The 13,927-nt window shown below is 43.2% G+C and overlaps 1 protein-coding gene across 1 annotated transcript in view; it reads left to right on the top strand.

The window, feature by feature from the left end:
• CD96 (CD96 molecule) overlaps positions 1–13,552 on the top strand; it is a 50,712-nt gene extending 37,160 nt beyond the window's left edge. Inside the window, exons 13-16 of the mRNA XM_030581960.1 lie at positions 575–664; positions 2,335–2,458; positions 4,140–5,364; positions 11,956–13,552. Of these exons, the coding sequence (XP_030437820.1) occupies positions 575–664; positions 2,335–2,458; positions 4,140–4,248 (323 nt within the window). The 3' untranslated portion in view covers positions 4,249–5,364; positions 11,956–13,552. The remainder of the gene's footprint in view (positions 1–574; positions 665–2,334; positions 2,459–4,139; positions 5,365–11,955) is intronic.
• Positions 13,553–13,927: the final 375 nt, after the last annotated feature.

Raw genomic sequence — 13,927 nt, 5'->3', positions numbered from 1 at the left:
AATTATTTTATCCATTGCTTTGGAATAGTGATGAACTGAGGAGGCAGGTCCAGAAAAATGACAATAAATCCTAAAGAAGTACTAGTCACAAATTTGTGTAGCTTGGCTAAACTAGCAAGGATGGGAAAGGTATGTAACTGTTTACAAGGCAAAGAAAGGTGATTTTTTAGTGTGACACAGTACTTGGGGTTATATTATTGGCTCTGCTACCAAACTCACTTTGTGATTTTTTTTAGTAAGTCATTTGATATTTCTTGGACTCAATTTCTCCATCTGTAGAGCAGGTGAAATGGTTACCTCTCTCGCAGAAGTTCCGTGTGACTAAAGTCATTGTTTAGTGGAGGTTTTTAACATTTGTAACTACTTTATATAAATCTTTGTTTATATCAAATTTAGATCTTAGGTCAAAACTAAAGTTGGCTTTGTCCCTTTAAATGAAAGTGGGCACTCAGAATCTGGCAGCTGGTTTTCAACTCTTTCAGGCTCTCATGAATTATATATGGTTGTGACTTCTAAAAATCATGCTCAGTAAAATCAAACACACTATTTACATTGTATGTCTATATCTTTTTAGGCAATCTGTCCTCCAGCACAATGGTTGATCCAGCTTTATTTACTAAATTCGATGGTTTATCAACTACAAGGAAATTGGTTAATGGTACTGGTAAGCCATTCATTTACTACTCTCTCCTTCATAAATATTTGTAGATATGTAAGAACTTGAGGGACTAATACTTAGAGCTTCAAGTAGTTGCACTGGTAATAGAAAACCAACCAACCACCACCACCACCACCAACAACAAAACCTAATCAAACCAGGGTTGTATATGGGGTCTAATAGCTGTTCATGTCTCCACAATGCAGATAATCACAGCTGCTTTGGGTATTTCTATCCTGGCACATCTTTAGCAAAAGAGCATACTAAGCATGCTACTTGTGGGTAGCCACCTATAACTGAAAGATGGGGTTAATCTGTGAAATGTCATGTACTGCAACTTTTAACAACGTGACACACGTATAGAATTTCACAGACATATCAGTGTGTTACTGGTGTTTACCCACCTTTGCTTACTAGTGGACTGACAACATGGTTTCTGTGTTAAAATATGATTTATTTCAAATCCATTATAATGCAGTACTTTTCATTGGTTGGTGGTAATATGATAATGTTGAGCTTGTGGTTGTGCTATCACTGACAGGAATGTCAGGTTGTTTTACCCTTGTAACCGTCATACAAACCAGTGCTCCAAAAAATTGTAAATGAAAAGTTCCATTAAATTGCTAGTACTACTAGTAGCACAGTGGGCAGAGCTATTACTGCTGTTGGCTAAAGGAAAAACAAAACTGAGTTAAAGTACCAGTTGGAAGGCCAGGTTGTGAACTTTTCACACACATTATATGAGCAGTCTGTCACACAAGTAGTTAAATTGACTCAAATGGACTAGCACTGTAAGCAACTGTTTAACAATGTGAATAATGAGTTAACACACTTGCCCACAGTAATTGAAAGAGGGCTTTTCCAGCTGCCATCCCATAACTTGTACCACGGCCAGGCCCAAATTTTTGCTTCAAGTGGCAGCTCTGCAATGCTGGTGTTGCCTTAAGTTGTATGGAGCCTTCAGTTAGCTCAGTAAGACTCAGTATTAAGTTAAAGAGTTAGAGCTTCATTGAATACACTCACCAGCACTGGAAATCTTGTAGAATTAATTAAAACCCCCACAACATGCATGAAGCTGTAGTGGATTCTCAGAGGGCTATCTCTCTGTGGTTAGCAACATGGAGAATCTTTTCAGCACATAAATCTCTGCCTAAAAATTAATCAAAATATTTTAACCAATTGTAATGGGCATGGGGCAAACTTAAGAAAACTAGATCTGTGTCCCCAACTTTGATGCAGATGGCAACCCTAGTGATATGTTTATGTTGGTTTCCCATTCTCATAGAATTCCAGAATACAGTGGAAAATGTATAGGCTGAACTTTTTCAGAGTAAGTGCTTAAAAGAAAACACTCAGATCATAGTCTGATTTTTCATAAGTGCTGAGTATTTGCAGCTTCAGTTGACTTTGAATGGAGTTGTAATCTCAACAACTATGATATGAAGCCACTTAATTATGTGCCTGAATTAGGATTTACGTGCTTAAACTGATGCATCTAAATTTGAAAACACTGGCAGTCCTAGACAGGTTGGGTTTGCTATATAGATGTGTGGATAAGGGAGTTGCCTGCTTAATTAAATCAAATAGAAACCCCCCCTCTTTTTTTTTTTGGCAGAATGTTGCTTTTCCTTGTGAACTGGAGTTTGAATTATTCTTTTTTTCTGTCCCTTTTTCAGGCATGGTGGGAAATGCAGAGAATGCCCGCTTCTCCTGGCCTGCGTTTGTAGCGCTCTTGCTTCTGTTTTGTTCTTTTCTAATCATTTTAGGAATCAGAAAATGGTGTCAGTACCAAAAAGAAATGTAAGTATTAGTATCAAAAATGGTGAGCAGAAATAGAGATATTAGTGAGGATTCCAGCCCAAAGTTTCAGAATGAAATTCAGATAATTATCTTATTTTGTAGATGCATGTGAACATGGGTAGAAATGAACAAGTACAGACATACAGTTGTGTGATATACATAATTGAAGCTTAATCCCATTCACTGTTCAATATGCTTCAATTTAACATTCCACATAAGAGAGCTGAGTTCTTTATTAAATGTTTGGGTAAATATAGGGATGGCAAACTAAACCCCTTTAAAACATACCCTGGTTATTCTGAACTTTCAGTTAACTGCAGTAAGATTATATTTATCCTTGGATTGTTAACATCTTGGGACTGGGCTTTTACTTTATGGAGCCCTGTAAATCTCCATGCACAGCTATAAATCTTTGTAAATGTGTCTCCAGATATCAATGCAAGCAACAGCTTGTTGCCTTATTTATCCAAAGGTTTTGGATTTCACCACAGCACTTCAAGTTGTAAAAGATGTGTGTTGTCCCCAGCCCTCCACCTCTGTGTACAAAAGAGCACACATCAATGCCAGAACATGGTTTTGAGCTGTAAAGTAGAATATGTAGGTGGGAGTGTCATAACATATTCCCAGATTTGGACCTTAGAGTGGGTGTTAGCATGAAAACCTCCAAGCTTAGTTACCAGCTTGGACCTGGTAAAGCTGCCACCACCCAAAAAATTAGAGTGTTTTGGGGCACTCTGGTCACCCCAACAACCTTCCCTGGGGACCCCAAGACCCAAATTCCTTCAGTCTCACAACAAAGGGGAATAAACATTTCCCTTCCCCCCTCCAGGTGTTCCCTCTCTGGGTTCCTGGAGAGAGATACAGAAACAAGCTCCGTGAATCTAAACAGAGGGCCTCCACCCTCCCTATTTCCAGTCCTGGAAAACAGAAGTACCGAGAGCTAATCTCTCTTTCCCCCTCACCCAGAGGGAATGCAAAGTCAGGCTAGTAAATCTAACACACACAGATTTCCCCCTGACTTCTTCCTCCCACCAATTCCCTGGTGAGCACAGACTCAATTCCCTGGAGTTCCCCACTAAAGAAAAACTCCAACAGGTCTTAAAAAGAAAGCTTTATGTAAAAAGAAAGAAAAATACATAAAAATGGTCTCTCTGTATTAAGATGACAAATACAGGGTCAATTGCTTAAAAGAAATATGAATAAACAGCCTTATTCAAAAGAACACAATTCAAAACACTCCAGCAACTACACACATGTAAATACAAAATAAAAAACCATATAAACCACTGTCCTTTCTGTACTTACAACTGGGAAACAGAAGATTAGAAAGCGGGAAACAGAAATCCTCTCATAGCCGAGAGAGAGTACAGGCAGAAGACAAAAAACAAAAGGACTCAAACACAAACTTCCCTCCACCCAGATTTAAAAAAGTCTTGTTTCCTGATTGGTCCTCTGGTCAGGTGTTTCAGGTTACTCCTTTCCACGTAAAAGAACATTAACCCTTAGCTATCTGTTTATGACAGGGAGAACAGACATGAACTCTACAGAATGTTAGAGAAGAATGAGGCCAAAATTCTTTCTTACCTTTTGTCCTTATATCTCTTCCCATTTTCCCTAATAACCTTATAGCCATTTTTACATCATTAGCTGTTGTGTTTTCAAAGACTTTTTTTTATTCTAGTATGAACAGACCTCCATCTTTCAAGCCACCACCACCTCCAATTAAGTACACATCCATGCTAGAATCTGATGGAACTACCCCATCCTGCCATGAACTGGAAACTTTGTAATGTTTCTTGATGTATTCCTGAACTATCTCTGAAGAATATTATATCTTGTAACTGAGTAAGCCTTTTAAAATGCAGATTGCTGGAGTTCAGTCTGAATGACCCATATTGAGAGTCAAACTTCTTAAACTGACAAGGTCAGAAGCAAAGCACTCCTGAGTATGCTTTCTCATCCATTTAGATATGCATTCATCTGACAGACTGGAGTCTAACTGCAGCACATTGGAGATTACAGGTGCTCAACTTGGATTGGGTGATCAGATGGGAATTTGCTGTCTTAATAATGGGAGTAGATTAGTGCATGTGTCACTTCATTAATCTGCCTAGAAAAAATGTTGAAGAATTTTATTTTGGTATGCCTATAATTACGAGATATGGCAGACATAATTACTCCACAGTCTTGGTAATACTTTTGGAAGCTTTCTGACACATGCGTGAACAGGGTTTTTTTAAACTATAATCTTTCTTACTATACAAATACTGATATACAGTGAGGTTAGCCAATGCTCAGCCTAAAAAGCTGGAGCATTCATTGTAGGACGATAGTCCACCATATATCATCACTGACATCCAATGTGGACTCACTTGGAAAGGCTGACATGAGAGGAGGCTGCTGTTTCCTTCTGACGTGATTTGCTGAGAAGACCTGCTGCATATATTGAAAGTGCCAGGCCAAGGAGAGGTCAGGTTATCTAGCAAGCCATCTTAAATGGGAGACCTAAGGACTGAAATACATAACAATCCAAGGGGATGATAATAGAAACAGTGATTGCTTCCATGGACAATAGCTATTGAAAGTAACAATTGTTCAAAGATACAAATATTTTCTGAAGTATATTTATATATCAAACATATTGATCGCAGGAGAAAAAAAAGGAACACAGTTCTTCATTTTTCACTCCACAGTTGTAAATGTCAGCAGGGAGAATCCTGCTGAGAACTGGTTTAAGTCTTTGTCTTTGCTAATATCTTTTAATATTGCAAACAATTTTCAGACATGTACAAAGTCAGGCTTCAACTGGAAGCAGTACAATTAATATAAGGAAATGCCATCATGATAAAGTGTGTGTTTCACAAGGAGCCAAATTCAGACATGGTAAAGTTGAAAATGATGTGCTGGTGTTAGGTAATAAAGCAAGTCCTTACTCACCTCTCCAGCACCCGAGTTCGTGCGGGAGGCTATGGGCACACAATTCTGTCAGAGACCAGACACAAATGCGTTGATCAACGGGCTCACACTACCCCAAAAGCTTTAGAATAAGTGTGGCGCCTTTATTAGGGGTGAGCATCAATATTTATACACAGAAGTAAACAAAGTGATTAATAAAAGATAATGGTCATGCATAATCAATCAAGATTTTACAGGAAAGCAAGTTTAACAAGTAAATGCATAGAGATAAAGGCTAATGGCTACTTGAGGAAGGGGGTGTCATGAGTAGTTTGCAGGTCAGTGCTTTGTTCAAAAAAAAGGTTCAGAAAGGATTATGCAGAGACGGCCAGTCTGGGTGTTTTTTTGGCTCCAAAGTTCACCAAAAGTTTAGACCCAACATTCCTCCATTTGTAGCTTTGAGATAACTATTAATCAAAAAGCTACACCCTATTTCAAGATCTCAAGGGCCGCTTGGCAATTTCAGCCTGGGCCAATTCGAAGAGAGTAAGGCTTTTAGCTGAAGTGGGAAAAGAATAAACTGACTTACATGAGTTTATGAGGGAGGGGACACACTGAATACAGCAACACAGTATTATAAGGACTACTATGGCCCCAACAACACCCACCAAGAGGTTTTTAACCCACCCAAGTCCGGGCAGCCAATTCCATAAGGCTTCCCACCAATTATAAGGTGGCTGGCCAGAGGAGTAGTTTTTAGCCATTTCCCTTAGGTGTTTGGTACGTTGAAAAGTGTCAGAGTAGGTGTCATTTACAAAAACACAGCATTCTTCATTTATGAGGGCGCAAGTTTCTCCCTGGGCTGCTAACATCATATCTAAAGCCATTCTGTTTTGTCCCATGTAAGATTGGGTTTGACTGGATCTTTTATTCTAGTTGGTGGCATCCAAGTTATATTAGCAGTGGTTAGGGGAATGGGTGTGAAGGGGAGTCCCTGTGCTGCATTTACTGGAAATTGAGTACATACCCAGCAATCACTTCTATTTCCTAAAATACGAGTTTTAACCTCGTGGGAATATCTAATAAAAGCATTATCTTCATAAGCAGAAAATAAACTAAAAAAGCATAAAAAACATACAGTTGTCAGAATAAAGGGTCCTCTCATTTTTTCCGAGTTAATTTAAGTCTAATGTCTGAGAGAGGTAAGCTGGTCCACTGGTCGAAGGCAGTGTCCTCAGTGGTGACAAGAGCTGCTGGTCCGTCACTGTGGTCCACTACGGCTGGCTTGACGTGGGAGTGGTGGATCCAAGATTTGCATCCTTTCAGGAACACTGCAGTCTGGGTTGTCAAAAGAACCTGGTGGGGTCCAGTAAACCTTGGCTGGAGGGTGTCGTCACGAACGAACTTTTTGGCCCAGACGAAGTCCCCTGGTTGGAACGGGTGGATTTGTTCCTCCAGCGGCACGGTCTGGGAAAACTGCGAGGCTTTCCAAAGGGTACGGAGGCGAGCCTGTAGGGAGAGAAACTGACACGCAGTCATATGATCCCCTCCCAATAGTGAAACATCAGCACGTGGTAGCGCCCCGCCTTTGAAAGGGGGGTGTCCATAGAGCAGTTCAAAGGGGGATAATCCCAATGCGTGGGTTGGGCGAGTACGAAGGTGAAACAGGACCAAGGGAAGTACCTGAGGCCACTTTAATCCTGTTTCCTGACAGTATTTAGCCAATGTAAACTTAAGTTCCCTATTCATACGCTCAACTTTCCCGCTAGACTGGGGGTGGTAGGGTGTATGGAAGGAGTGTGAAATGCCCAGTCCTTGTTCTAAACGGCCAAGGACATGACCAGTAAAGTGAGGTCCGCGATCTGAGTCGAGCACAAGAGGGATGCCAAAACGGGGTACAATATCTCTAAGGAGAATCTTCGCCACTGTGGCAGCAGTACAATTAGCAGTAGGAAAAGCTTCGACCCAGGAAGTCAGAGGGCAAACCAAAACAAGGAGGTGCTTTTTCCCAAAAGCCTTTGGCATATCTGCAAAATCAATTTGAAGATGTTGAAATGGAGCAGCAGGCGGAGGTCTTCCACCCTTAATTTTGTTAAGAGGTGGAGCAGGTCCATTACGCTGACATGTGCTGCATGCTTTCACTATTGATAGGCAATGGGGTTGAATGCCTGGAGCATACCAAAAGCGAGCGATAGTGTCCACGAGGGCGTGCGTGCCGTAGTGACCCCCTTTATCATGGTGCCAGCGAACTGCCACGGGGTACGTGGAGCGAGGGAGGCAGGCTCGGCCATCTGGCATAAGCCAGGTCCCTTTGACCAGAGTGGCCCCGAGGCTTTCCCATGATTTTAGTTCAGCAGCAGGTACTGGTACGGGGTGCGGTGGAGTAAAGGAGGAGGTTGCAATAGCCAATGTGGGCATGGCTAAAGGTAAGGTGGCAGCCTTCTTGGCGGAGGCGTCAGCCAGGGCATTCCCACGGGTAACGGGGCTGCTATCTTTAGTATGGGCCCGGCAGTGAACTACAGCCAGGACAGAGGGTTTTTGGAGGGCGTCCAAAAGCTTGTGGATGAGGGGGAGGTGCTGAATGGGTTTACCGGCAGCTGTCTGGAAACCTCGAAACTTCCAGAGGTGGATATGACAATGCACAACTCCAAAAGCATATTTGCTATCAGTAAAAATGGTAACGGTCTTACCAGCGGCCAACTGGCAAGCTCGGGCCAGGGCATAGAGTTCAGCGGCTTGGGCTCCCCAGTTGCCTGGCAGTGAGGCGGCTTCTTGAATGTCCCATTCAGAGGTGACAGCATAACCAGTGAAACGCTTGCCATCAACATAGAAGGAGCTTCCGTCCGAGAAGAGGATGCAATCGGGGTTGTCCAGTGGCACGTCAAACAGGTTGTCTCTTATCTGTAAGATGCTGGAAACTACTTCCACACAGTCGTGCTGATCCTGGAGGACTGGCAGGTCAGGAAGCAAGGTAGCTGGATTAAGGGGTCCACACCTTTCAAAAATTAGGTTAGTGTCTTTTAAGAGTTTGGCCTCTAGCTGTTGCTGACGATGGGCCGAAAAGACTTGGGTTGTGCCCCTACACAGAAGGGCTGACAAGGCATGAGAGGTCCAAACCGTGGTAAAATGACCCAGGGTTAGGCTCTTTGCCTTTGTGATCAGCAGGGCAGCTGCTGCCAGAGTCCGGGTGCAGGATGGGGTTCCCTGAGCGACAGGGTCGATTTGCTGAGAGTAAAAAGCAAGCGGGAAATGGTGGGGCCCGCTCAGCTGGGTAAGGACACCACTAGCAATTCCGCCCCTCTCGTGGACAAAAAGGTGAAAGGGTTTGCTGTAATTGGGGGGGCGGAGAGACATGGAGGAGGCCACACTGTCCTTGAGTAACTGAAAGGCTTGAATAGTGTCCGGGGACCACTGCAAAGGGTCAGGAGCAAGGTTAGCAGTGAGTCGGTGGAGCGGTTTGCTTAACTCCCCGCAGGATGGCAACCAGGGGCGACAGAAGCCAATTAATCCTAAGAAACCTCGAAGTTGTTTCTTGGTGTTCGGTAGAGGGCAGTTTTGAATAGTCTTTATGCGGGCTGGGTCCATCTGTCTTCCTTCTGGGGTTAACAGGAAGCCCAGATATCAGACCTTCTGTGAGACCCACTGAATCTTTTTAGGGTCTACCTTGTGGCCTCTGGTGTGTAGGTATAATAAAAGTGCCTTACCATCGATGCGGAGGGCAGCTTTTTCGCGATTACCTAATAGGATGTCATCTACGTATAGGACCATTGTGGATCCCTGCGGACTGGTGAAACCTTCCAACTCGTGGCGGAGGCACTGGCTGAAAATCGTGGGGCTGTCTCTGTAGCCTTGAGGAAGTCGTTGCCAGACATAACTTTGTCCCTCCCAGGTGAAACCAAAGAGATACTGAGAGTCTGGGTGCACAGGAATGCTGAAAAAAGCTGATTTTAAGTCAATAACAGTGAACCACTCAGCATCCCAGGGGATTTGGCTGATGATAGTAGCTGGGTCAGGACTACTGCATGAAGAGGGACCACATACTGATTAACAACTCGTAGATCCTGTACAAAGCGCCAACGAACAGGGTCTCCGTCCTTTTTAGGAGGCTTTTTGACAGGCAGTATAGGGGTGTTACAGGGAGTGCGCTGAGGGCGGACTAGCTTTTGTGCAATGAATCCCTCGATAATGGGGCGGATGCCCTCCCGGGCTTCCAGCGACAGGGGGTATTGAGGGACTGACGGGGGGGTTAAGGAAGGCTTCACCTGAATCCTTACGGGTTCTGCCGAAAGGAGCAGGCCAACATCAGTGTCAGAAATTCCCCAGAGGGTTGAAGGCAAGTCAGTGAGGTCAGGGGAGAGAGAGAGGGGTGTTTCCCAATTACCCTGAGTAGGGGCCGAATCTCCTAACACTGTCATCAATAATCCTACCCCTTCAGGAGTGCAGGTTAAAGTAGCCTCAAGCTTACAGAGTAAATCCCGGCCCATCAAAGGGATCGGACAAGCTGGGGAAAAAAGAAAACGGTGAGGAAAACATTTATCAGCATAAACAACATTCAAAGGCAAAGTGAGTTCCAGAGACTGTGGGTTGCCCTCCACCCCAGTCGCAGTTTTAACCTCAGAGGATAGCCAGGGAGAGGGGGCATGATTTAAAAGAGAGAAAGTAGCCCCAGTATCAATGAGGAAAGAGACAGGCAGTCCCTGGACTGAAAGGGTTAAACGAGGCTCTTTGCTGGGAGGGGAGAAAGTGAGAAAGGAGCCGGCTAAAGACATTAAGGAAATAAGACCATCACATTGTTTGCCTTCGCCCCCGGGGTACCGTCATTGAGGAGGCTGAGTTTGCTGCGGCTGCTGCTGTTTCCCGTAGTTGATCCAGGCCTGGGGGATGGGCTGAGCTGGTGGTGCAGGGGTGTATTCCTCACTTGTATAAGCATCTGCGGATGCAACCAGACCCTCTGGGCGTCCCCAGGGGTATTCACGTTTAAAGTGACCAGGCTGTCCGCACTGAAAACAATTTCCTGATGGCTGGGGTCGCCAGGACCCTCTTCCCCGGGCACCCTGGAATCCCCTGCCACGGCCACGGCCTTTGCCTCGAACACCACCGTGAAAAGCTAAAGCCATCAGCTTATATTCTTCCTTTTTCTCTCTACTTAACAACTGATCCACATCCGTATAAGTAGGATTATAACTTAAAAACAATCTTTCTAGAAGTTCTATGATCTTTCGGGGATTTTCCCCAAAAGACCCTGACAACTGTCCCCACTCTTTCAAGTCCCATTCTAGCCATCCTTTATATTCCACAATACTAGCATGTTGCAACCGTCCATCATTGCCCATATAAGGTTGATCATGCACCTGTAAAGGCATCTCTATAACCATACTTTTATTATTCGCAAGAGATTTGACGGAGACATCCTCTGGGCTATCCTCAGGGTGGGGGCATGCACCCTGCTGTACCTGCTTGGACCTAAGCCTAGTAACTACTCCTCCCGAGGTTTGCCCCTCCAATTCCTCCTCATCCTTCTGCACAAATTCCAATCTGGGATCCTGCAGATTCCCCTCTGCTACAAGGAGAGAGTCCCCCTGCGGAGGAATAGGGGCAGGTGCAGAGGGGACCAGCTGACGAGTCAAAACACGCCGTGGTCTACACCCTTCATCGAAATAACCTGGAGGGGGTTCACTCTCGGGAGAGTACCTGACTGCCATAATTTTTAAAGATTTCCACAGCTCTGCTGCTGTGTCCCAACAAAACCAGTAACATAACTGTCCCGGATGGTCTTTTTCGATCTGGCTCTTTACTCCTCTTAAGGCAGCCTGCTCGAAAGAGCCATACAAAGGCCACCTCATCTCCGAGTCGGCCAATACCGCGGTATACCCAGTCCAATTCCTTACACATAGTGTGTACAACTTCTTCCTAGACATTCCTGTCTGTACTGGGAGTTTCCCTTCGTTCCATAACTTATTTACAATCCCCAACGGACTCTCAAGAGGCACGCTAGTCCCTTGACCCATGGTGTCTGACAGGAGCCCTCCAACTGGCGTTTACCCTGCTGTCCAATACACGACCCCTCAATATTGAATTGGCTAGGAGAAATCTCCTGTGGCGCCTTGCCAATTCATATATGAGTGGTCTGACCACTGGACAGAGGTACCGCACCAGAAGGTATCCCGGACGAGCCCCCAAATTGTTAGGTAATAAAGCAAGTCCTTACTCACCTCTCCAGCACCCGAGTTCGTGCGGGAGGCTATGGGCACACAATTCTGTCAGAGACCAGACACAAATGCGTTGATCAACGGGCTCACACTACCCCAAAAGCTTTAGAATAAGTGTGGCGCCTTTATTAGGGGTGAGCATCAATATTTATACACAGAAGTAAACAAAGTGATTAATAAAAGATAATGGTCATGCATAATCAATCAAGATTTTACAGGAAGAGCAAGTTTAACAAGTAAATGCATAGAGATAAAGGCTAATGGCTACTTGAGGAAGGGGGTGTCATGAGTAGTTTGCAGGTCAGTGCTTTGTTCAAAAAAAGGTTCAGAAAGGATTATGCAGAGACGGCCAGTCTGGGTGTTTTTTGGCTCCAAAGTTCACCAAAAGTTTAGACCCAACACTGGTTTAGGGATGGAATATGCAGCACTTTCTGCAATAGAAGTGGAAGATGAGTGTCATGGAGTTTACAAATGCTATTGCATTCCTCATAGCTTTAAATGAAGGAGTTATTTGATAGGAAAAAGAAATTAAGAAACTATTCCCTCTAAAATCTCAGACATAAGAGTACGCTATTGTGTTTGTCCATTCTTAAATATCTGAGGTTTATAGCAAGCACTTTTCTTCATAAAGAACTTTACAAACTTCTCATGCACAGAATAGAGATCAGCTTTTCCACCACTGAAATGCATCTAAATCTAGTGTAAAACATAGATGATTAACTGCACAGAACCATTTACATAAAGTTTAAGACAAAAAATGAAAAAAAAGTCATCCACTAAAAACTCATGGGAAAATATAGAAAGGCAAATAATAACCCATGTTAGAATGCAGCCAGGACACTGCTGCAAGCTTAGTAAAAAATTAGCAATGAATCTTCGATGGCTGCAAGTAGTCACTATCTTGGTTTTAAAAAATGATCCAAAAGATGTTACCTCCGGGGCTTAGAGGAAAGAATACCACCTTTGTAACTAACTTTGTTTCTGGCACCTCCCTGGGTTTTCCTTGAAGTTTTTTGATTGAAGCCTAACTATTACAGGGTTTTCCATAGCACCCTTCACTGCCATATAGAAGAGCTTCCCTGTGACATAAATCTGCCCAGCAATATCGGTGCTGGACTTCTCTGCTCTTTTCCCCTTCCTGGTTAAAGGAAATTCTGCTTGAGGAGTAATTGTAGTTTTGATCATCATTTTGCCATTTATAGTAGAAAAGCTTCCTTAAGACTTGGGATTTTTTTGTCTGCCTTGAAAATGGTCAGACTCTGGTTTAGACAATCCTTTCATGTAGCTGTTTCAATAGCCAAACTCCTTAAGCCAAGGATCCTCTGCCTTCAGCTCCCAGGAACATTGGTCTGGGAACTGTGAGCTACGTTTTCCCAAAGATGCAAGTTCCTGGGCAAGTCATGGAGGAAGATTGGATGCTGCTGTAAATGGGTGAGTTAAAGCACTTCTCTCTGGAGGCAAAGAAAGTAATTCAGTGTGTCCAAGTCCCAAACTGGTTCAACCTTCCTGAGCTGTTTGAGATGTTGCCAGGTCACATTGAGAAGAAGAAAATGGAATTACTAAAGGTTGACACCAGTGTCAGAACCTAGTCCCATGAGTTCATTGTAATCCTAAGGATTTCTGAAACTTAATATGTATTTTCCTATTTTTTCCTCTTTTCATTATCTTATTTTCAAGACTCATTATTCAGCCACACAGAGAAAAATGAATGTCATCACAAATTGATAAGTCCATTTATGTGCATATATCTATGACCACGGTGTTTTTTCCCCATAGAGTTCCTGCCCTCATAATATGAGGCTGGTCTGTGTCGCATCCTGAATGTTACCCTGTACAGCTTTTTATTTTTTTTTTTGTATTTGACTTGAAGTTGTAAAAGAAATAATATGTGGGTGTAATGCCTCCTTACCACCAGAAGATGGTTCCACAGCTGTAAATTTAATTCTCTGGTTAGTAAAGTCATAACAATAAAATGAACATCTTTACTACATTTTTGTTGGCCACAGGTGAAATAATTATTGAAAAGGTATTGATGAGTATTAAAAACATTTGATATGAAACTTCCTTCAAAAACAGATAAATAATTGAGTATGAAATCATAAGCTGCAAAATTTGCTCCAAAACCCAGATAAATATACAGTATAGGTCCTTCAGTTTTAAGAAAGCTTTTTTCTGGAGTCTCCTTCCTTGCACTATGTAATGTGTTTCTCCAATACAGACTAGTGAGAGAGAAGGCAATCACAAATGTCTGCTATTCACTTCATAATTGAAGACTGATCTTATTCGAAAGCCATATCAGCTCATTATGTATAACCATTTTATTCTAGCACAAAGCCATGTCTTCAGAGAGAACTCAGGCACTGGA

This window comes from Gopherus evgoodei, chromosome 1, assembly GCF_007399415.2.
Source record: "Gopherus evgoodei ecotype Sinaloan lineage chromosome 1, rGopEvg1_v1.p, whole genome shotgun sequence".
In the NCBI taxonomy this organism is placed as follows: domain Eukaryota; kingdom Metazoa; phylum Chordata; order Testudines; family Testudinidae; genus Gopherus; species Gopherus evgoodei.
This window is presented reverse-complemented; position numbering and strand designations above follow the sequence as displayed.